Source organism: Adelges cooleyi, unplaced genomic scaffold, assembly GCF_023614345.1.
Source record: "Adelges cooleyi isolate 19-005CV unplaced genomic scaffold, UGA_ACOO_1.1 ACOO_flye_CR_arks_rails_tigmint_CR_PRNA_247, whole genome shotgun sequence".
Lineage (NCBI taxonomy): Eukaryota > Metazoa > Arthropoda > Insecta > Hemiptera > Adelgidae > Adelges > Adelges cooleyi.
Genome location: NW_026095912.1, coordinates 11,205,924 through 11,229,260, shown reverse-complemented (window position 1 = coordinate 11,229,260; position 23,337 = coordinate 11,205,924). Strand labels below are relative to the sequence as shown.

Here is a 23,337-nt window from a genome sequence, read left to right as displayed (position 1 = left end):
AGTTGATGAATAAATAATAATATTAAAAGAAAAGAAAGAAGAAATAGTGACAACTGACAAGAGAAAAATGTAAAAACCCATTATTGTAAAATCAATACCTTCTCAAGCCTCAACATTGCATAAAATAATATCCAATTTAAGTGTTTTGTATTATTGATAGCTAGTTAACTGCTTAGGTGACATATTACTGTATTATTTAGTAATTACACCGACTTTGATTATAACACAATATATTATTTTGTTCGCCCATAAAACAATTAATAAGTACCTAGCTCGATATTGTCACAATAACGCTTATTTCAAAACACAATCCAACGGCCATTGTTATAACACTAGAAACGGGTAGAGTTAAGCATTCACTAAGCCCACGCAGAAATTTTATATTTTCCAATATTGTCAAATTGTTTTTTTTAATCACATTTTGGTATGAAATCGAAAATCGCACACACGGCATACATATTTCAATAATATATCCTCACCCAAACTCTTAAATTAAAAATTAATTTTGTATTTTTAATATTTTCTACCCGACCAAAAAAAAAAACCGTTTAAAAAATATTAATATTTTGAAATTTCTGCACGGACGAGATATAGCAATCGCAACAAAACCACTGAATTGCTTAACTTGGCGCCTGAAAAATAAATATGACTACAGCAACATATTGAGCCCTTAAGTATACATACAAAATTGCTTTAAATTTTGTCTGGAAAGTTCATTGTGCTGTCGCGGGAATGTACTAATTGCTCAATTAGTGATGATCATGCCACTAGTCCCCGGAAACTACATTATTGTGTCCTATATCATCGTTATTTGATTTTACCAACACGGCAGCTGTCGACAAAGCCAGAGTTGCTCCCCTTTGGGAAATTCTAATTGGGTATTAGTTAGTTATTCAATTGGATATAACCGGCAGGATTTGTGCTGGCGTTGGATTTCGGTCCCCGAGGAATCGATAAATACCTTACGGTTATTTCCTTACTGATCCAGTCGTTTTGTCAATCGTCTCGAGTAAGTAGTGTCTGCAACGCCCTTGACTAGACACGACCTAGGTTTAGCTTTAGCTAATTGTCCAAATGCCACACTGCAGCTGATCGTTTTTAAAAGCAACGAGGCTTATTGCACCTGACCCGACCTGCCTGACCTTGTCTACCGTTAGCTCGGCTGTTGAGGTAAATAAGGTAAATGTGAATTATAACCATCGAGTATGCCCGGTTGGAGATTAATTATTCAAAAATATAATACTGACGTTTAATAGACGACGACTCAAACGCGCCTGATGAATAGCCCTGATATGAATAACGCCTGGCCCGCTTAATTCAAATCACCGCTTGTATAATATTGTAGTAAAAAAAAAAGTTCTGTTCGAGCCCGTGTTTCTCGTCTCGGTGGTTTTCTCTTCGGCCGTACAGTCGGATGGTGTTCCGTCTGAAATATGATTTCTACATGAATTATGTAGAAAACATTAAAGTTACCTAACGCGCCGGTCGATTGGCATTATAAATAATTCATCCGCACTTATTCGGCTGTATTATTTAACGGCCGAACAATTGAATTATAAATATTTGATGGGGCCCTAACTCTCGGGCAATAATTCAGTTTTGTGAGCCAGTCAAGGTAAATTTGTGATTGCCTATTCCGCTTCAGCGGGCTTTGGGTCCGCCTCTGGGGGCAACCACACATTTAATATATAACATGTACGCCAAATGATAATAATAGAGAATCTCTCAAAATAAAATATTGCCAAGAAACAGACGTCATAGGTAATAAATCAATAATTATTACCCGGGTTTTGATTCACGCAGATCAATTCAATCAGACACAAAGGTATTATACCTTTGCATTATCATTCAACTATCTATCAACGACAAGTTGTCCATATGTTATGGTTAGGGAATAAAAGTCGATCATCTAAAAAAGCAATGGAAAATTATTTTAAAACCAATGAATGTATTACCTCAAATTATCACCAAAATGCCTTGAAACATATCCAATACAATATCAAGTTATGATCAATAAATATTTAAAAAAGTGTAAAAAATTAAATCAATATTTAAAAAAAAAATGTATAATACTTAAACTTGTTAAAACTTTAATTTATTTATAATTAAAAAAATATTACAGTTGTGGACAGTAAAAATACAAATCGCTACATTAAAATTTCATAAAAAAAAATACAAGATTATGACTTAAGAAAAAATAAATATAACTTATTTTATCGTAAGTTTTTATCGTAAAACATTAAGTATTTTTTCAGTAGATATTTAATTTACTTAAGGACAAAAATAACAATTTAATAGTTTTTTTTTTAGTCTCTCAAACGGCTTTTGACGACTTAATACACCATCGTGCTAAGAAACCGTTCGGTTTAACTAACATTTATAATCCATTTCAACTAGCCCGTTAATACAGTAGTTCATTTATTTTAGCCTTTTATACTTCAATCAATCATTACATCACATTAAATCAATGGACTTGATGAACTCGGTGAATTGATCGACTCGTTCAGCCTTGTTGAACGTTTTGTGTTATTTTGAGTAGGATAGGATGACTGTAATTAAATTCAAATCCTATTGACACTTTTAATAGCTGCTTACAAATGAATTACTAAATTAAATAATTAAAACGTTCAATTCCATTAAAGAATTATTGTTGATTATGTCTATGAACGCATTGCATTTGTATTTTTCAAATTTGTATGGAATAAACACTGTTATTAATATTTTAACGTTTTGATGTGGAACCAAAGCGCTTATTATACTAAAAATAATTGAATATTTTTTTTTTTATAATTTCTATAATGTGGCAAAAAACCAGGTCCATTTTAAGCATCTTTAATAGCTCGTTTATTGCGCCACCGACGGTCATTAATTGAATTATATATACTAACTCAATTACTTACATAAGTATATGTAATTCATTATCCCGTGTAATTTATAATCGATAATTAATTACCTATTCTTTGTGTGTGTATAAATAATTTTCAGTTCACGTTTAAATAATAGTAATGTTTATTTTTCCATCAACACAATTTTACAAATTAATTACAATTGAATCAATATCAATTTTGATCATCTCCTAAGTCAATTATGACATCTGATAATGGTATACTCATATTAGGCTTTGAAAATGTCTTTAGACTGTGTGAATAATACGCTTTTGGATATTAAATAGTGAAGAAAAATTATTTATATTTTATACATAATCCAATTTTTTATCTCTGCACATCAACCTAGATAAGGCAATTATTTTCATCGTGCGCTCAAGACATAGGGGTGCTGGATTTTATTAAGGCGTAAAATATAGGAAAGATTTCACAATATTTATTCCGGGAGCAATTTGGATCATGTCAACTTATTTTTGAGTAAATCAACATTATCTGAAGATAATGAAAATATTACTTTATTTTATACGGCTATTCTTACAATAGTTGTGACTTGTCTGGCCGTTTATCTACGATAACAATCATTTAAGCCGCGCATTAGATATTCAATGTTTTTATTGGGCGTTTTCTTTTATGAAAAATGATTAACTGTAATAATACAATTTTGGTTTTTTTAAAAATCATCATTCTTGGATAATGGGTTTTTGGAGTTATTATGTCGTCTCAAAGTTATCATCGAACAAGTCTCTTGTGATATAGTGTTTTATACAACATGTAAGATCACTTAAAACTGATCTAATAGATTATGACATGACTTCATCTAACTTACACTATGAGTCGGTAACGGTATAGGGACTCGTTAGATATCAATTATGTGCACTGGGAGGGAGGGGGAGCAGAGGGGCGGTACATTCCTGTTGATGACTCGGCCAGGGTTCCTAAATTGTTGTTAAATCCGGACTTGACTTTGACGATGGCACGTGAGCAATGGGCGCATATTTAGCATTGTGGGGCATACTGTATGTGCATCTGATGATGTCTACACACTTATATTGTTTATGGGCTTTATTGTGAGCGCATAAAGAACTCGGATGTGGCGCCTTCGGTTTCGGTGCCGAAACCGGCCGGGTGGTGACGGCGGCCACGGCGTCGGGTGCATTTTCTCCCGTTGCCGCCCACTTTCGCCGCCCGTCCAGGCCGTTAACCGGTTGTCTCGCTCGCCATCGCCGTCCAGTATCGACCCGGGGCGCGTTCTGTCGCGTACGCACCTAGCCCGGAGCAGTAGATCTTGTTTTTTTGAGTTTTTTCTAAGCAATAAAAAACAACAACAACAACAACAACAACATACACTCGTCGGTGGTCGGTTTTAGGTGTGTGCGTTTTACGTTGTACTAGTGTCGGTTTTTTTGGTTTTCAATTTTCCCCAGCATCGCCGCCGCAACGGTATGTCATCCCGGCGCATCCCGACGGCCCACCGCCGCCTTTGACAAGACACCGCCGCTGTCGCGGACATCGATGGGGGCGGCCGCACTGGCCCTGGCCGCGGCCGCGGTGCTCTCGGTGTCCGCGCGGACACTGTGGACAACGGCATCCGACGTGCCGCAGCAAAACAGCACGGCCAACGGATCCGCCCGGTTCTTCGATCAATTTCGTGAGTATACTTATTGATTGTTAGTTTAATGATAAATGATTTACGCTGATAATAATATAGCACGATTAATATTGATACCGCGTTGTGGGCGTTACGTAAAAACCTGAAGCTTATGTTTTTTTTTAAATATTATTTAAACCCTCCTTTGATGTATTAATTTTGACGGTCGACGGTCTAATAATAGTAACGATATCGGTGGGGAGCTGGCCGCCGACGCCGCATTAGAACTTTCTCCCGGACAGCAACGGCGGCGGCGGCGGCAGCGGTTACTCTTCTCCGAGGTGGCGGCCAGTAGTCTTTTGTTCGCCACCGTCGCCACCGCTTTCTTCCCATCTTTCTCTCATTGTGTGCGAGTCTATCGCGAGAGACTCAAAACTCTATTATTATCATCATAGTTATTATTATTATTTTATTCATTATTATTATTTATTATTATTGTATTCGAACAATAGACCCGGATCTACCATATACGACGACGGGTGACGACGCGACACGATTATCGAAAAAATCCGACCAAAAATTATAATATTTTTCGCGTTTTCCATCGTCATTGAAGGTGCCGAATAAAATGGCATGTAAGGTTCATACCGGCGACCTCCAGTGAAAGTGATCGTATTATTATTATACATTTTTTTTATTTCTACTATATACAAACAAACGAACGACGTAGAAAGTCGCGGCAAGGTAAACTGCTTAAGACAGTGATCGAAGAAAGCGGATGTGTATTGCGCAACGGCGTGGACATCGTGTAAGGTTATCGTCTGTCTCAATGCCACCGGTGCGGCCCGGCCACTACTGAACCGATAACGATAATATGATGCGTTATGCCGCAGCCGCCGTGATGTTGATGACCGCGGCGTTGTGGCCGACGGCCTTGGCGGACGAATCGTCGGCAGCGTACCACAGGCACCAGGGCGGCACCACCGGGTGGATCATAGCCGACAGCAGACGCCGCGGTGGATGGAGCTCTGGCAGCGGTACCGCGTCCTCGGTACACCGACTACAGCAGCAGCACTACGACGTGGACGACGACCGCCGGGATTCGGACAGTTGGCCAGCGGCCACCACGGCCGCGGCGTCCGTGTCCGACGTCCGCGTTCAGGTAGTGCACAACCGCGGCGACGGGTCGTCCTCTTCCGCCGTGGATAGCGATCAGGCGGCCTCGTCGTCCTCGTCCTCGTCGTGGAATTCGGCAAACCGGTTGCCGTACGTGTCGTCCACCAAGACGACCGCCGGCGTCACGGCCGCAGCGTCATCGCCCGCCGAAGCGGCCATGCTGGCCGAGGCGCTCGTCCAACAGCAACAGCACAAATTGCCGATCGGGCTCAACAGCTCGCTGACGGCCGTCAAGCACGCCGGCGGCAAAGGTTTCCAGACCGAATTAATGGACATGCTCGGAAAAAGTACGTTTTGAGTTATCTAATGGGTAGCGTAACATCCGCCGGGACCGTGTAATATCCGCCGGGTTATAATCGTTTTTTTATTTTTATTATTTTTTTTATAATATATAATATAACTATATATACAAACAAAGTAGATAATATAAATAAAAGGAATCCGTAGGAAGAAGAAGAACAACGAGTAAAACGAAGCGGTTATAACGCGCGCGTCGAATCGCTAGCGGAATTCCTGGTTAAGACGGTCGTGTGTATTTTTCCATTTTCCGGGATCGCGTTATAATCGTTTATACGTATACGTATACGTATATATCTGATGTTATACGTGAATAAAATATTTTACCGTGATTCCTGATCGGTCGTCGTCATCGTTAATTATAAAGTAAAATATAATATTATATATATTTTTTTTTTCAAAGTCAGCGTGTATTATTATTATTATTATTCATAGATAACAATAATACATAGTATACGAAAGCGGCCGTGCACCGGTTTTCACTTTCTTTCACTGCCGCAGCCGCCGCCGCACCTGCTCGTTTCACGGCCGCCGCATTCCTCCACGGCCGCCGCCGGTGAAAGAGAAACTACTCCTTTGCCGCCGCCGCCTCCTCCACCTTTGTCCGCCGCCTCCGCTGCCGCCGCCGTCTTCATGTCGATGGTCGTCTCGGTTCCGCGAGATTTCCCATCAACGGACAATATTGTCTTTACGGTTGGCGGGCAGACGACAATATTAAACTATTATAATTCATTCATGTAATTCAAATTAATTTTTTGGAACACAAGTGCTAAGTTATCAGAGCGTCGTGTGTGTGTGTGTGTATGTGTATGCTTTTGTTAGGGCGTAGTATGTGGACCGAAGAGAAGCGATGATTTTGTTTTTTTTTTTACATATATATAGGCCACAAGTAAAACGGAATGGGAAAAAAATACAAAAACGACTTTTATTATCACTATTATGTTCATTATTTTTATTATTCCAAGCGAAAGCGACCTCTCGGTTTGTTTGTATTAATAACAAAATAACATTGAACGGCCAACCGCAGAAAAGGGGACAGATACTTAAATTAAATGAATAATAAATGCCATCGCGACTTATACAAATACTGCTCGATTACTTTGAATCTACATAACAGTACCAAGCATAACGTCTTTCGCCGAAATAATATCTGAAACATTTTATTAAAACCAATATCTTGTAAACATCGAGCAAGATTTTTGTACACATAACGTTATAGCTTATAACACATAATGTTAAATATGAATATAAAACGTACTGACTGCAAAGGTGCATTAAGGGTTCTTTAGATTTTTTTTTTTTAAGAAAAAAATAATTATGCCGTAAAATCTTGTAGTTTTCTACATAAAAAAAAAAGTTACCGCTTTTACTTTAACCATTTTATTACCTCGAATAAGAAGTCTCTTAATGCAAAATGTAGACCTTCGCCGTGTTTACTTTAGGCAAACAAAAGACTACTGCTACTTTTATTGTACATAAAAGCCTGAAATCACAAACAAGCAATACATGCCATTGACATAAAATTATTATTTCCAACAATCATACAGACATTTTTTAATTTATTTTCATTCCGTTACCTACATTTGATTTCAATAAATGTGTTTGAAATTCCACATAAATATTAAATGTTTTTTTATATTTCATACCTCTTATTATGTTGTTTACATTGCAATTCTTTCTTCACTGCAAAATGCAAAGTGACAGGAGTTACTACCATATTTTAGAAAACATTTTTTTTTAATTTTAAGCGACTCAATAATTCATTAGCCAAACGATTCAGATTTTACACATAATTTTGATTAGGTCAATAATTTCACTTTCACGCGGATTATTTATTTGCTTATGATTTTCTAGCTTTACTATTGCCACTTATTTTTTTTCTTTGTGAGTAACGAGTTACTGAATTTTGATAAGACAGTAGTGTTATAACTTATAAGTGACTTCTAATTTGCTCAACTCCATTTTTTTTTTGTAAGTACATAGGTAACTAATAACTTGACGAGTTTCTAAATTATAGTAACTCCGCTTTGCTTTATATTTCACACATATATTATACATATATATTGGATAGAACGAAAGTGTTAACGAGCGGCTCCTCGCGGTTCCACCAAGTACATCTGAAAGTTGTTTATGATAATTTGTATTGGTCTGGTCCGATCGAAAACGGTTTCTTAATAATATATATAATTTTTGTTATTGACAAACGTCCGTTATGCCGTGCAGATACACTCGAGTGTGTGTGTGTGTTTTAGAAAGTGAAGAAAATAAGTGTAATATTACTATTATCGGTATAAACGAGCGCTTTCATATTGTATAATATCGCTTTCCGTACAGGTCTCGTAACACTGTCGCCAAACCGCACCGACTAGCTTAATCCGTATGTCCGTTTATTATAATTTTTGTGTGTATTGTACTTTTTTTTTATACTCTCAGCTGTTTCTGGTATATATATATATTTAAATAGTAATTAGGTACACGCAAGAATATGTATTATGTATTGTGTATATAATAAAAAATTAAAAAACATCTGTACCGTATCAACCAACTTCAAAAAACGTTCCCTCCGATGTGGCCGTTGTCGAAGGCTCGAGGTATAAAAGGAAAGAAAGTGTCGTTTTAGAGACGCTGCTATAGCTAAGACGGCCTCAACGGACAAAGAAAAAAAATCGTTTAATTAAATTTGATTTAGAGCCTCCTCGATCAAGCGATTACAAATGTCACTATCACCAACTGGGATATCAAACGATCCGAGAACTCCCCACCGTTCATTTACTTCTCCGACGGTTTCGATACGTGTCTAATATAGGACCACAAATCACAATAATTGACATTGACTGAAAATCCATTTTTAAGAGCTGATAATTTTAAGCCTTTTTATACAATTTGATAACCTAAATTTTTAACATTTGAATAAATCAGTCATAATTTAAAGAGCGAGGACATAATCTAGTAAGGATGAAATGAACATCCTAAGCCAAAATTCGTGGAAAACCGGAGCGATTCTTATATAACTATTTCCAAGTATAATTTTGGTCTATCACTCTCAACGTTATCTTGACATTTCTATGATATATTGTTGACTTTTATGTCTAGAGATTAAATCAATTATCACATCTAAATGTTTTTTTTTTTTTTAATAAATGCAGCTTTTACATTTTCATTTAGACTTTTGCCATTTGAGGGTTTTCAATTGTTTTAACGGTATTTGTTTTGTTTGCCTGTCCACAGTGATACCACAAACATGCTGGCATCAAGGCCGGAGACACGACTGCGGTCTTAGCTTGGCTTGTGTGCTGGACGGAGGACGGCCGCTGGACCTTTGCGGCGGCGGCATGCTGTGGTCGTGCTGCGTGCCCAGGTCGGCGTCCTCGTCGTCCACTGCCGGTTCGTCGTCCACGTCCGTGTCCACGCCCACGGCGGCCGCCAATTCCGTGGAGAACGCAAGTAAGTCCATACCCAAAGAAAAAAACCATTTAAGACTTTCGTCTGCGTTGTTCACGCGCGTAGACCTATACATTACTCAAGTACACGGTGAACAACACTTGTACTAAGCCAATCAACAACAGCTATAGTATGTCCCAACATCTTGTGTATGCATTTTGGAGATATATTGGATACAACTTAGACTTTTCAAGTACAAAAGCTAATAATAGAGATTTAAAGTTCTGCCTTCCCCCAGGTTGTCGAAAGTTCTTATTAATATTACCGCAGGGCACTGTTCTGAAATGTAACGAAAAATAGCAGGGTCGCTCGGCTATTGCTCACATTACCCAAAACGCTATTACCTATATACACAATATAATACAGGATAACAGGTCTACGCGCGTCGCGCCGGCATACAATAACATATTATTACTATACATTGTACGCGTTCACAGTAATTACAACTTTTAATTATAATAACATAACAATTATGATTGTTCTGCGACAATCAGAGCGTTGACAGCGCACATACGGTGTACAACACAATATATAATATAATATATTATAATATTGTCCCCCAAAAATACTTTTGAAGGGGCCTGCGTCCGTAACAAGCTCACAAGTGGAACGGACGCGGCCCCGTTTCATATATTATTATTATTATTATTATTATTTTGCCCAAGTGGTGTCACGTTAATGCATATTATATATGATATTATTTTGACCTTTTGCACACAAGGGCCGCCGTTGCCTAAAAGCTCTAGGAAAACGGCGAGGCAGAATATACCGGCTAGGTTAACCACAATATTATATTTTTATATGACTCGGTATATAAGATGCTATTTTATATAAGGCAGTATATAAGTTGCTATTATTTTTACCGCACATGACACGGTGCAAGTGCGGCAAACGAGGATGAAAATCGAAACGTAGTACGTGGAAAAAATATCCAATGGAAATAGTTAAGTGGAAAAAAAACAGAAAAGATCATGTTATTCGAATCTTATTTGTTCTATTAGGGGAAAACGTATACCTTGATATACTTATAATTTTATAGTAACAAATGTCGATGAAAATTTTCCACGAAGGCTGTAGCAAACATTGTTTTTTTATATATTTTATGGATTAACATTGCAAAGATAAATCCAATTTTATTCCCATCACATACAATAATTCACTTTTTACAAAAGGGGCCTCAGCAAATACACTTTTTTAAGGAACTGAACAATTGTAGCGTACAGCAAATATTATATACCTACAAAAATTATAAGTCTAAATTAAAAAATGGCTATTTTTCAATAAAATCATAGGAAATTTAATTTTAAGTGCAATTTTTTTGCAAAGTGTTTGCCATTGAAAAATGTGTTGAAAATACAAATTTTAAATTCGTCAGATTTTTCAGTAATTCACTTAGTCTTTACTTTTTATAAAGTTTTGCTCATTACCCTATTAACTTAATCTATATTGAGTAAGTCAACACTTGTTAATGTTGTACAGATACTTGATTTTTATTTTATATAGTTGAAAATAAAATGTAAATCTAAAAACAATCCAATAAAAGAGTTCTCAGAAACCTTTTTTTAACTGTCATTCTTTGTATGTGATAATCGTATATATTTTTAAATAACAATGTGTACTGTTATTATCTCAAACAGAAAATGTTCGCACTACACAGAGATGAGGAAGTCCCTTGACGTTTAAAATATTATAAATATGGAAATGGTATGCTAAAAACCAAACCTTATGAACCTTACACTCCGACCCTTTTACGTATAATGTATGCGCGTTCATAATAATTCAACATATATTAAACGTCCTTACCAAGTCCGTATGGACCAGGGTAGGACTGTTTAAAAACATTTAGTTATTAAAACGTTCGTTTAAAACTTGTTTAATTATTTTGTAAAGAAACAAAATTAAAATCAGAGCTTACACCGGCTCAACACAATGTCGTTTTTCTGTTTCAAAGTTGACAACTACACTGTTTTTGAACCACCTAAGCAAATCGTTTAAATGCAGAAATATTAAATGCTTACCTTAAAAAGATTTGAAGTAAAAAAATGTAATTCAATTTGTGCTTAAGTAAACTCGATTTATAATATTATTATGTTATTGTGCAATATTCTCTTTACCGAGTCACATTCATCGTTCTCTAATGTTAAATGCTTCTTATATTTTCCGAAAAGTCATTATTTAAGTCGTTTATAATATTTCAAAATCGTTGAATATCAAACGTCAACTAAAAGGTATTCAAACTTCCATATTAAAGTGTGTAAACTCGTCGGTTTTTTCAACTTGTGTGGTCTAAAATTTATAATTTTCGCGCATTTAAAACAATCTCGAGTAAATAAAGGAAAGATCAATATATTTTATCCTGATGTTTCTGTGTTCTGGCGTTTTGGTATGCTAAGGTGGTTGAAACGGTTCTCGGCAACGTTAAGCATTACAAGGATTGTTGGACTTTAGTTTTTATTTATCAATAGCAAATCATTACTGCGATTGGTGATGACTGAAAGTTCAGGCTTATCTTTGTGGTCATTACCAACGTCTGTATCACTCTCTTGTGGTTGTGTTGTATATCAACGTTGTGCCGGGGTCGTAACGTTATGTGACAATGTCAAATTATATGTCGGAACGATTTCCAAAAGAAATTATCATACTTATAACGAATGAAATAGTAATTTTATTGTCAATTAATTACACTATTCACACAATGGTGATAAGCGACTTAGTGTCATATTACCAAGTATTAGACTGAATTGTATTTGCTCTAATTCAGCCAAAGAATGGCATAAAGTAAATTGCATAGACTTTTAAATACTCATCCAGATCTTTAGAGTCCAAATCTTAGAAGTTTAAAAAGAGCAAAAACCCAAACTGTTATGCTTTGCATTGATTATTCTTTGTATTTTTAGTCCATTGAATTGTTTAATCATCCTCTTTATTATGTTTAATCATGTATTTTGCTTAATACCTTGTTAAATCCAATATTAACTTTAATAACAAAATCGCAAATTTAGTTCAGTTTAAAAAATCCAGTACAGTAGGGTTAGGGCATAATGGGGTTCATTTGTTCCCCAATCCACGTTTCGGAGTTCTAGTTTTCCCTGTTAGTACATTCAACTTTAAAGTATATAAGGATTTAATCTTTATGGAAAAAACTGCTCACAAGAAGTATAAGTTTTCTATGAGTTGAAGCCGACTTCAAACATAACCTTGTTCTTCTAAAAAAATTGTCTGTAACAATCGATCGACCAGTTCTTAGCCAAAACCGTTACTCTTATTGATTTACCTAGCTATGATATAGCTGATGCCGCTAACATGTGCTCAAATCATTTTCCTCGACTTTCACTGCCTACAGTACTCCACATATATCATCTAGTGTGGTGAAACTACAGTTTGCTCTACCTAATAATGTTTATTTCACTTTGGATAACATCTTAATTGAATTTTCTACGCTTTGCGGTGTCACGGATGATTTGTCCGGATGACCTTTTAAGCATCTTCTTATGACTTATGACTTATGTGATTGTTGGACCATTGTGGTTACTATTTCATTTATCCGACACTTTTTAAGCTGTGTTCCATCTACTTTTATGGTTTTACTCATACTTAACGTATAAGAAGCAATGGGTCAAGCTGCATGGCACACAGTTGACTGTACCGTTCCCTTTATCCAGTGTCCTCCAATTGACCGTCCTATCAATTATTAAATATGGATCTGTTAGATCTGTAAAATCAACGACTATACACCTATTTTCCGTGTGAAACCTGCCCAGCTTTGCTGATGTAAGCTTATGATTAACAGCAGATACCTATCTGGCATTTTTTCCGGCTCGGCAGACTCTTCTTCCTTGTTAGCTATTATTAATTTTAGAGTTCCTGCTCATCGGACAAGACATTTTACCCCTTTTCATGTTACATTCCAGTTTCCTCCAAAACTCACTTCTTGTTCGCTTTATGCGTCTCGCCAATGAGGATCTATCGTTTGCTTTTCAACAACATTATTTTGACCACCTTTACATTTCTTTATATATATTTTTTTTGTTTTGTCTTGTAAAAACTGTTGTTATTTGAATTATTATTAATTATGTCTTATTATGTATTATTGAACTACTATATATACCTGGGCTCTGTCAGTAAATTATTAAATGAATAAATAATGGGGACGGAGAATATTGGGACAGGGGAGTTTATTATATATGCAGACATTATAATAACTGAAAGTGATAAAATCACTTTTCAATAACTGTTTCGATGCTATATATGGTAGAAATACATAAATCGATAAAGCATTGCAAATGCTAAAATGTACTTATAGTTATATTTTGAATATTAGAGTGAATGAGATTAGGGTTGATCGTCTGTTTATAGCTGTTTGTTGTCACTGTTTGGTGTCTATAAATAGAAATAAATGAGAATATTTTCATAATAATCGTAGGTCCAGACAAAAAAAAATATATTCATTAACACATCATTTAAAAAAAAATACCTTTTCAACTATGCTTTGCATTCAATGTTATGCTAATCGTTTGTATAGGTACACTCTTATTATAATCCGACTGCGCTACTTCCGATCATGGTTGTTTCTATTTGTCAATGAAGATTCGTTCTAATGGTTCTAAAATGAAATTAATACAACTGTATGGACTTAAACCGTAACAACGTCGGGCAATTACAACCTGACTGGATGAACTCGCTCAATTATCGTTCAATTATCATCGAACCGTTCATTAAATTAAGTGATTCGATTGAATCGCTGGAGCATAAAAAATAAGGTGTTAACCGCTGACAGGTCGTCACGGTATAGCAGATGGATAATCGCTTTCACGAGATTATTCACTTCACTCGGCGCCTCGTCCAACCTAACCGGTTACAGCAATAATAACGTGCCACAATATCATTATTGTTAAATTTACCAACACCTGCCGGCTATAATACGGGTCCTGTTGTTGTCGGTGATACGATTTGATCGATTTGTCTGATAGGACTTGTAACCCATCGGATTTCCATATGATCTACACTCGTTGATAGTCTGAAGAACAGCTTAAGCAATTGCAGCCCCTGTAAGACCATCGCTGTTCCCGAGTCACACCTACACATATTATATCCATTATTGGATAACGGGTTCCATCAAAATTGGGTACATAACTGGAAAAAAATAAATCAGCGGATTATAATTTAATTTACCTAAGAGACAATTTAGTTATTTCATTAAACCGATTTACAAAACTTTAGTTAAAAATAATTAATAATAAATTAATATTGACTAAAAACACTGACGGTAAAACGTAGTGCAATGAAGATGTATAATTTAAAAAAATTCAAAGTTAGCAATGGTTTAGGTCGTGCTGGTCATAAACAACATAAACAAATGTTGTGTTACTAAATCAAACATTATGGCAGTTAATTAGTTAGTGAAAACTACCAAACTAGTAAACTTTTAATGTTAAAAAACAAATTAACGATTAAAAAAAATATCTTAATTAATAGCACTTTAGTTCAACTGATGTAAGCATAGTCACGCCTAGTGACAATTTTCATAGAGATTTAGAAGAAAAAAATACCACATTCTAATGAGAATGCAAGAACCAGAATAGGCATGTCTACCTTAAAGTAGAATATTTCTAGTTTAACCCAAGTCTGAGCTCATATTATGTACAGAACGTTTAGTTTCTTTATTTTTTTGTAAATCGCTACTTGGGTTGTAAAAATATGATGTCTTCACGTCATTTTTGTTAAAAAAACGTCGTCACTTCGTTAACGGCGCACAAGAAATGTCAACCGCCTGGAAATCTGATATAGAGCTGATGTGTACACACAGTGCTAGTTCACAGCCAAACGACAAAATAATATGATCATACTCTCAAAACGAGTGTAGTTTAACATATTGTGTGTAGTGACATTAGTGTAGTACATCAGACAAAAAACTTAAAAATTAATGTAACTATCGAATTTTTCTAATACATCTAAAATGAACGTTAAAATTACAACCAATTATTTCCTACAAGACAACTGCAATCTTAAAAATTAAGTGATTGATGATTAGTGTTCAATTGTCTACTATGCGTTCATCCAAAATGCGCAACCTATATCTGATTTCAACGATTATTATTTATTTATATATATAATTCCAGACCAATCTGAAAAATATGATTTTTATTTTTTATCGGTTCGTCATTTCAATAACAAAATAATGTTCACTGTAGTGTCAAAATAAAAAGGCGTTAAGTCCAAAATAGTAGACGGTAGTTTAATATTTGAGTCGGGCCACGACGACTTGACAAAAACCCTCGTGGACACTTACACCGGTGTAGTGTTTCTGCGACATACGAGTATATTATATATTATATAACTGTGAAAACAAACAGACGTTTTCTCATTTTGCCCCGCTCGAGTGGACGTCACGCAGCAACCCTACTAATCCGCTCCCCCCGCGTCTGGTTTACTGGACTTTTCGCCTGTCATCGTGCATTTGTGCAAACCGAGTTAAATTTCCATCGTTTAAACGAGACGACCGCAATGCAACGCAATCATGTTAATACAAATTAAAAAAAAAAAAAAAACTACAAAACAGCTACACGTTAGGTACTACAATGGCAGTATTATTGTTGTCGCTGTAGTTATTGTGATATTGTAATAATAATTTCTAATGGTATTTTATTTGGCTGTTTCATTTGTTGTGCGCCGGCCGACACACCCGGATTCGCCCCCAAACTACAGAATTATGATTCATGACCGTTCGAACAGTGGTCGGGGTTTTGTTTTGCCCGAGTTTGCGGCGACACGTCGTACCTCCTACCTTGTATCTAGGGAATTTCCACAACAATAACCGTAGTAGTAGTAGTAGTAGTAGTTGGTATTATTATTACACACTGTTTGTACAAACATTATATAAACCCAATTATCCTATATACCAGTAGACCTTAGCAAAGGTACATGTCGTCGTCGGCCGCGGCAATGATTCATCTCGTTTCTTTAACGGCGCAAAACTCTTGCTTGTATAAGTATGCAACATGAATCATTATGAATAACCGGCTTGCATAATAACAATAATAGCAGCGTACCTGCTGGCTGGCACAATAAAACAATACACCTATAATACTATACGTTGACCGAAGAAGAATATTATTAGTATTGTTAAGCCGTCTTAGCTATGATAATATCTATTTGCACCGCTTGTGTAATCCGCTACGCGACATCCGCGTTGTTAATAATAATGATATATTATTATTGCGAAATTCGGTCAGATTGTCGGTCGTTCCCAGCTAGGGGAATCCAAACCGTTTCGCAGTGACAACGATTATTGACAAGTAGTCATAATCGATAGCGGATGTACCTATTGTTATTCGTTTCCTGTTTTCCCGAAGGTCGGAGTCAACGACATTTTCTGGGATTCTTGCAAGTCCCAATGTCTTCAGTGACAGACCTATGCAACCGGCTTAACGCGTGTGCTAAAACCGTGTACACATCCAGCTCTCAAGAACCCTCCCCGCCGGCTTAAGACGATTAGTGCAGACTCGTGTAATTGGATTCGTATTCGATAGATCAATACGATACGTGCACTGTGCTTTGTCTAATAATTTCGCCAACGTTACACGTGACTGTGATAAGCTTCAATCGTGATTCGTGGACGTTTAAAAACGATTTACCTAAAAGCTCCGTGTCACCGACCGACACAGGATCACCGTGTACATCGACATCCGGGGATTATAATAAATGGTTTAGGATGGAAATTCAACTGAACCGAAGCCAATAGCCGCTGTGATTCGGTTAGGGTTGTCAGTTTGGTCGGGCTGGGTTTAGTTTTACTTTGAACAATTCGCATTACATTGACTACTAGATGTCAACTGTTCTAACCATCGAATTCTTATTAGATCATCAAGCGGATGACGCTAATGTTTTAACTGCAAACCGTATTTGCTTTTGTTCAGTCTCGTTATTTTGTTTCAAACTTACTTGAACTTCCTCGATTTACGAGTCTGTATCGTTCAATGTCTTATGCTCACTTCACCATAGTTGCAGACATTACAACAGTATCTTACAATTTTCCTTTTACTCTAAATGATACGTTTATATCATAAAACCTCCACGTTTTTAGGCTCTACTAGTAACGTGTTATACATTAACGTTGACAAAATATATAAATAGTAATACTGTGATGATATGCTGATAATATATTGTATAGTCTTTAAACATCCTTAGGTACAAAAACTTAAAAATATAACTAACACCATTTTCATATCTTGTGTGCAGCGAAAACAAATATGAGATTATGATGAGATATATTTTAAAAATGAACTCTACTAATACAACTCTTTATTGATAAGAAACCGGATGTAGATAAAAGTACTTCACTTTAAAATACCATACCTATAGTCACCGTATCTTGGATATAGAAAAATGTAAATTCTTGCACTGATTGAGCCGAGCTAAATGTCAGGATCATATTTTGAGTATTCCTCGAAAATATGAAGATTGATAGGAGGGTGGGGGTCTTTAATGAGGACAAAAACTGGGTCGTAGTTTTCGATAACATAACTGTACATTATATTATACATCATTGTGTATTATTGATGTGCTGCAGCCATGCAGTTTCTCCAGCAGTACTATCCGGGCTATATGGCCTTAATGCATCAACAACAACAACAACAGTCAATGCCCATCATGGGCAGCACTGCGTCTTCCGACTCGGCGGTCGATATCAACTATAACATTGTCGACGTTTTCGGATCACCTCAGCCTTCCACCTATCATCATTACGACAGCGGCGGCGGCCTAAGTCCTCCATACTACTTCCAACAAAACCACCACCATCAGCAGCAGCAGTCCCAACAACATCAACACCAGCAACAGCAGCAGCAGCAATGGCACACGTTCCGGCCTCAGCTCTTGCCTCAATCGTCGTTCTTCTTGTCGTCGACCACTTCGACTACGACAACGCACAGACCTCCTGCTCCACCGCTGCCTTCCGTCCAGTACGATACCGCATCGGCCGCCGCCGGTGAACAGCTCGTCCATCATCCTCCAGCCGGTTTCCGCGGTAAGGAGCGAACACCTCGACGGCCAACGTCCGCAAGTGCACACCAAAGGTGTCTAAGTCACCAGCACCAACAGCTAGCAGCTCTGTACATTATACCACACGTGTCAATCCTTATAGTGCACCCTTAGTATATCGAAAAACACCTTAAGTATACTCTAAAACACCATTACTGCACTTTTAGAAACTCTAGTTCATTATCCTCAGACCATCCTATGTCAGTAAATACGTTTAAAAAATGACTCAGAACATAATCTGAGAGCATTTGACGCATTTCTATTGTCTATGTATAAATCCATACTCCTACTCCACAGAAATACTTTGTTCCATGTAACGGTGGATTATAAAAATATTATATATTAAAGCAACTTTGTGGTGGTCAAGTATACCTGAAAGAGGTATAAAGTATTTTAAAGCCACACAATCGCACGAACAAAAATTACTACAGTAGTGCACATTTACGACATATGTCACGTGTGCCCATGTGCTATGTCGACCACCATACCTATGGTAAAAACAACATTTTCGATTATAGACCTTATGCATATTATAAGCTTTAAGGTAAGGCGTATGATTTCTACACGGTCACTCAGCACAAAGTAATGCCACTATGTACCACTACCGCACGCCTTGAACCTTCTGCATAGTATTATTATTTATAATATTGTTATTTTATCTTAGTGAATGGACACTCTGTGTGTATTAATGTATAAATAAATATATATGAATGGTGTATGTGTTTCAGGTTGTGGAGAGCTTTACGCCCGCAGTCACCGAATAGTCGGAGGGCACGGCGCCACATTTGGCGCTCATCCATGGCAGGTAAGTGTGCCTTTCCTAGACGAAATCCCATACCATCACATAATACATAGTGATCAATTACAATTTTGTAGTTTTTCTTTTTTATGATATTTTAGTCAATGTTATATTACAGCTAAAACAATATTTAAATCTTATCTTTTATTGGTAGTTCCTAGAGTTTTATCTACTTTTGAAACTTAAATTGTAACATATACTTTATTAACTTTTTATATTGAGAATAGTTTGCTGAATATTTTTACTGATCGATAACCAAATTTTAATTGTAATTTTTAAAGTTTAAAATGTAGAACGGGCGGATATTACAATTTAAATTTCACGAGTTGATAGAGCTATGGAAAATGCTACAAAGCTAAATATTTAGAAGTTTTAAATAATTGTAAAATAACAAAACAAAGATTTTTCAAAAAGAAAAACTACAAAATTGCAATTATTTATTTTTGAAAGATATTGAGTGTTTTACGTTAAATGTATCACCCTGTGTACATTATGTATTGTGAGACTTGGACTACGCTTTCTTAATCCTCTACAACCTCAAAGTCGGTCAGACCTCACACAACTCAACCTCAAGTCGATGGTCCTACGATTTGGTCTACCAAACTCATTAAAAACCAATATCGCATACTCTAGACTATCACTAGACTTTCTCTCCCCTATCCCCCTATCTCACTATCTCTACCCTATAAATCCATACTATTGTAACGTGTCAATTGTATCGCTATGCGAAAATTATTTCGTTGACCCGACGTCGTTGTTATCGTTACAGGCCGCCATCATCAAATCCGGGTTCCTGACCAAAAAACTCTCCTGCGGCGGAGCTTTGCTGAACAACCGGTGGGTGGTGACAGCGGCTCACTGCGTAGCCACGTGAGTATACTAGTCAGTCCGGGTTGACAGTAATGTGTATACACAATATTAATAGCTGTGCACATTGCACACCCACCGCGATTTTGTAGGGCATTATTAAGCGTCTAAACGTTCGTCACCGTCGTTGAGCTTGATAATACTCGGCGAAACCCGGTTGTGTTATGTTGAATTGAATATATATTTGTACGCTAACCAATACTTAACCCGGTTTGCAGCACGGCCAACAGTAACCTACGCGTACGGCTGGGCGAATGGGACGTTCGGGATACGGCGGAACGGTTGGCGCACGAAGAGTACGGTGTAGAAAGGAAAGAGGTAAGCAAGGTTCTCCCATCAAAGTGGGGTAAACCTATAGAGACTAGTGTACATGAACGTGAGACATATCGTCTCCGTCCACGCAAAATACACCAAGTCCAAAAATGGGTATAAAAATGTACAAATTGTAAAATGTTATATAACGGACTTAATTGCAATTTAAAATCACTCTTCAAAAATGTTTTAAACATAATTGGACTTGGGTGAGTATAGCATGATATGGTAGACAATTGTGCATTGTGCATTTTATTTCATAAGTATCTCGAAAACCCAAATTTTGGAGTGTTTTGCGTGAACGAGGACGATATGATACTTTTGAATAGTAGTCGGCTAACTATGACAAAGCCAACGTCTCTTTAATGTTTTATTTTAATAGGCTCGGTTTAAAAAATAACATAGTACGTTTTCCAATAAATTGCATACAAAATACCTCTCATTGTGTAATGCTTTACCAAGGGCAGGGGGGCTTTTTTCGTTCATCTCCAGTAGGCTATATTTGTATAAATCGAAGAAGAAAAAAGATAATTCTAGGTACCTTTAAATATGATGTTACCCTACTAACCACCCCAACTATATTCAATTAATTTTTATCGAATAGAAGATATTTTATTACTTAAACTACGGTTAGCAGTTAAAACCATACTTATTTTATTTGTATCAGGTTTTTATTTTTGTAAAATATATATGTTTTGGCCGTTAAAAATTTATGGTTACTCCAGTTATAAAGTAACTGGAGTGGATTAAAAGCAGGCTGTACTTCAGCGGCAGGTCTTAGAGGGTATCGGTGGGTTATTTAGAGACCGTTTTCCGGATAATTTTATTTAAAATTTACTGCAGTGCTTACTAACCAGTTGCAACGTTTGTGTTTTGAACAGGTGCATCCGCAGTATAGCCCGCAAGACTTCCGCAACGACCTGGCGCTAGTCCGGGTAGACGCCGACGTCGGATACAAACAGCATATCGTGCCCGTGTGTTTGCCCGCGCCCGTCGCCAAGTTGGTCGGCAAGACTGCCACTGTGGCCGGATGGGGCCGAACCCGCCACGGTGAATGACCCTCGCCCTTCCCTTGCAAGGCTGTCCATGGGTGCACCCTTACATGGTCGATCGAACGGACAATAAACACCACCACACTTAACTTTCTAACTTAAGACAGCGATTTCCTAGCCTACGATCCTCTTACAAGCCCTTACCACGTCTATCCCTCCTTTTTGGCTAGCTCTTCGACCTGTAACCTGTGATCCGGGTCCGTTCGATCGACCTGACGCGACCGTGAACTCAAAGCCAGTGTCTACGAGTCCGGCCACATTCAATAACGTCTGGTTTGTTGTTTGTATTGCAGGTGTATCCACTGTGCCGGCCGTGTTGCAAGAGGTCCAGGTGGAAGTGATCCCGAACGAACGCTGCCAGAGGTGGTTCCGGGCGGCCGGTAGACGGGAACAGATACACGACGTGTTCCTGTGCGCCGGATACAAGGAGGGCGGTCGCGACAGTTGCCAGGTATAGCTTCTAGAAAATTAAATGCCAATAAGAAACAGTAGGAAACAACGATACAAGCATTTTTCGATCGACTAGTGACGGGCAAGAGGCAGCGCTTTAGCGTCACTACGTACCTATTCGACACTTAACCGTCAGTGACAAATTTCTTTCTCTCTCTGCAAATTAATATTCCTCGTCTAATAGATGTACTGTTACACTCACGGGGAGCCCGACAAACTTAGTTCCTACGGACCAAAAGCGTTGTGTATACATGTTTGCCTTAAGGTGCATTACACTTACGGGTTACCTTGTTGCTTGTTTGCAGGGCGATTCCGGAGGTCCGCTTACCACTGTACTGGACGGCCGGAGGACTCTGATAGGACTCGTGTCTTGGGGCATCGGCTGCGGTCGTGAACACTTGCCGGGCGTGTACACCAACATTCAGAAATTTGTGCCGTGGATCGACAAAGTGTTGGACGCCTGAGGAGAGATGCCGGCCAAGTAACCCACCTCACCTCAATCCGAGCAACTTTCAGCCGAGTTTCGACATTTCCAGCAAAACGACGATCAGTAATATTATTGTTATATAATATAAATTATGTATATACATAAATCTAGTTTCACCGAAGAGCGTTGTTAAAGCCTATCGACACGAAAGTGTTAACCGTTGTACCTTGACTTGACAAACGTCGGTGAAACGAGATGATAGTGTACAAAACACGTCTACCATTAGTTTCGCGCTTGTATTTATTATAATATTTATTACATATTTTTCAAATATTTTTATTTTTTATTTTTATAATTATTTGTATTATTATAATTATTTTTACTGTCGGACACTTACCGATGTTGACCAAACAAACGTGCACTAGATATTTTAATTTACTTCTCTATTGTGAATATGTTTTTTACATTTTTTTTTTCTACATCTCTTTCCTTAATATTATAATATTTATAAATATTTATAGTCCGCGCACCGACCGCAATATTGTTGTATTTAATCAAAACAAAAAAATTATATAATATATTTTAAAAACCATAATATTAGACTTGTTTTTGGCTTTACTGACTGCAGAATGGCAACTGCTGTCAAGATCACAACTCCTTTGAATATTATAGATGCAAGGACAGAGACACGCTGTTTAAGAACTTTACTTAGTCTTAATGATTTTCCTAGGCTATTATTTCTTTTGCACTTAATTTATCACATTTAATACAACAAATTGGGTGTATGACAGCGTTTCCAGTCGGATAATGCGCTCTAAAGCTAGTAGACCATAATTGTTGTTTACTATTGTAATCAATGTGATCGTTAGCTTCAAGAATTTATAATTTAATACATCGGGTACAATACACAAATACTAATACAGCCTAACGTTTAACTCTGGCACTCCATTCGGAATAGGAACATCATACCAAACACTAGATGGCGCAACAGTTTAACGGTTAAA

The 23,337-nt window shown here is 37.1% G+C and overlaps 1 protein-coding gene across 1 annotated transcript; it reads left to right on the top strand.

Annotated features, from left to right (window-relative positions):
• Positions 1-4,824: 4,824 nt before the first annotated feature.
• LOC126836401 (proclotting enzyme-like) lies at positions 4,825-22,928 on the top strand. The gene is made up of 8 exons (XM_050569750.1): positions 4,825-5,936; positions 9,175-9,390; positions 19,155-19,231; positions 19,995-20,095; positions 20,311-20,410; positions 21,286-21,454; positions 21,750-21,907; positions 22,212-22,928. Exons 1-8 carry the CDS (start codon positions 5,348-5,350, stop codon positions 22,368-22,370), a joined length of 1,569 nt encoding a protein of 522 aa, XP_050425707.1. The 5' UTR covers positions 4,825-5,347; the 3' UTR covers positions 22,371-22,928.
• Positions 22,929-23,337: the final 409 nt, after the last annotated feature.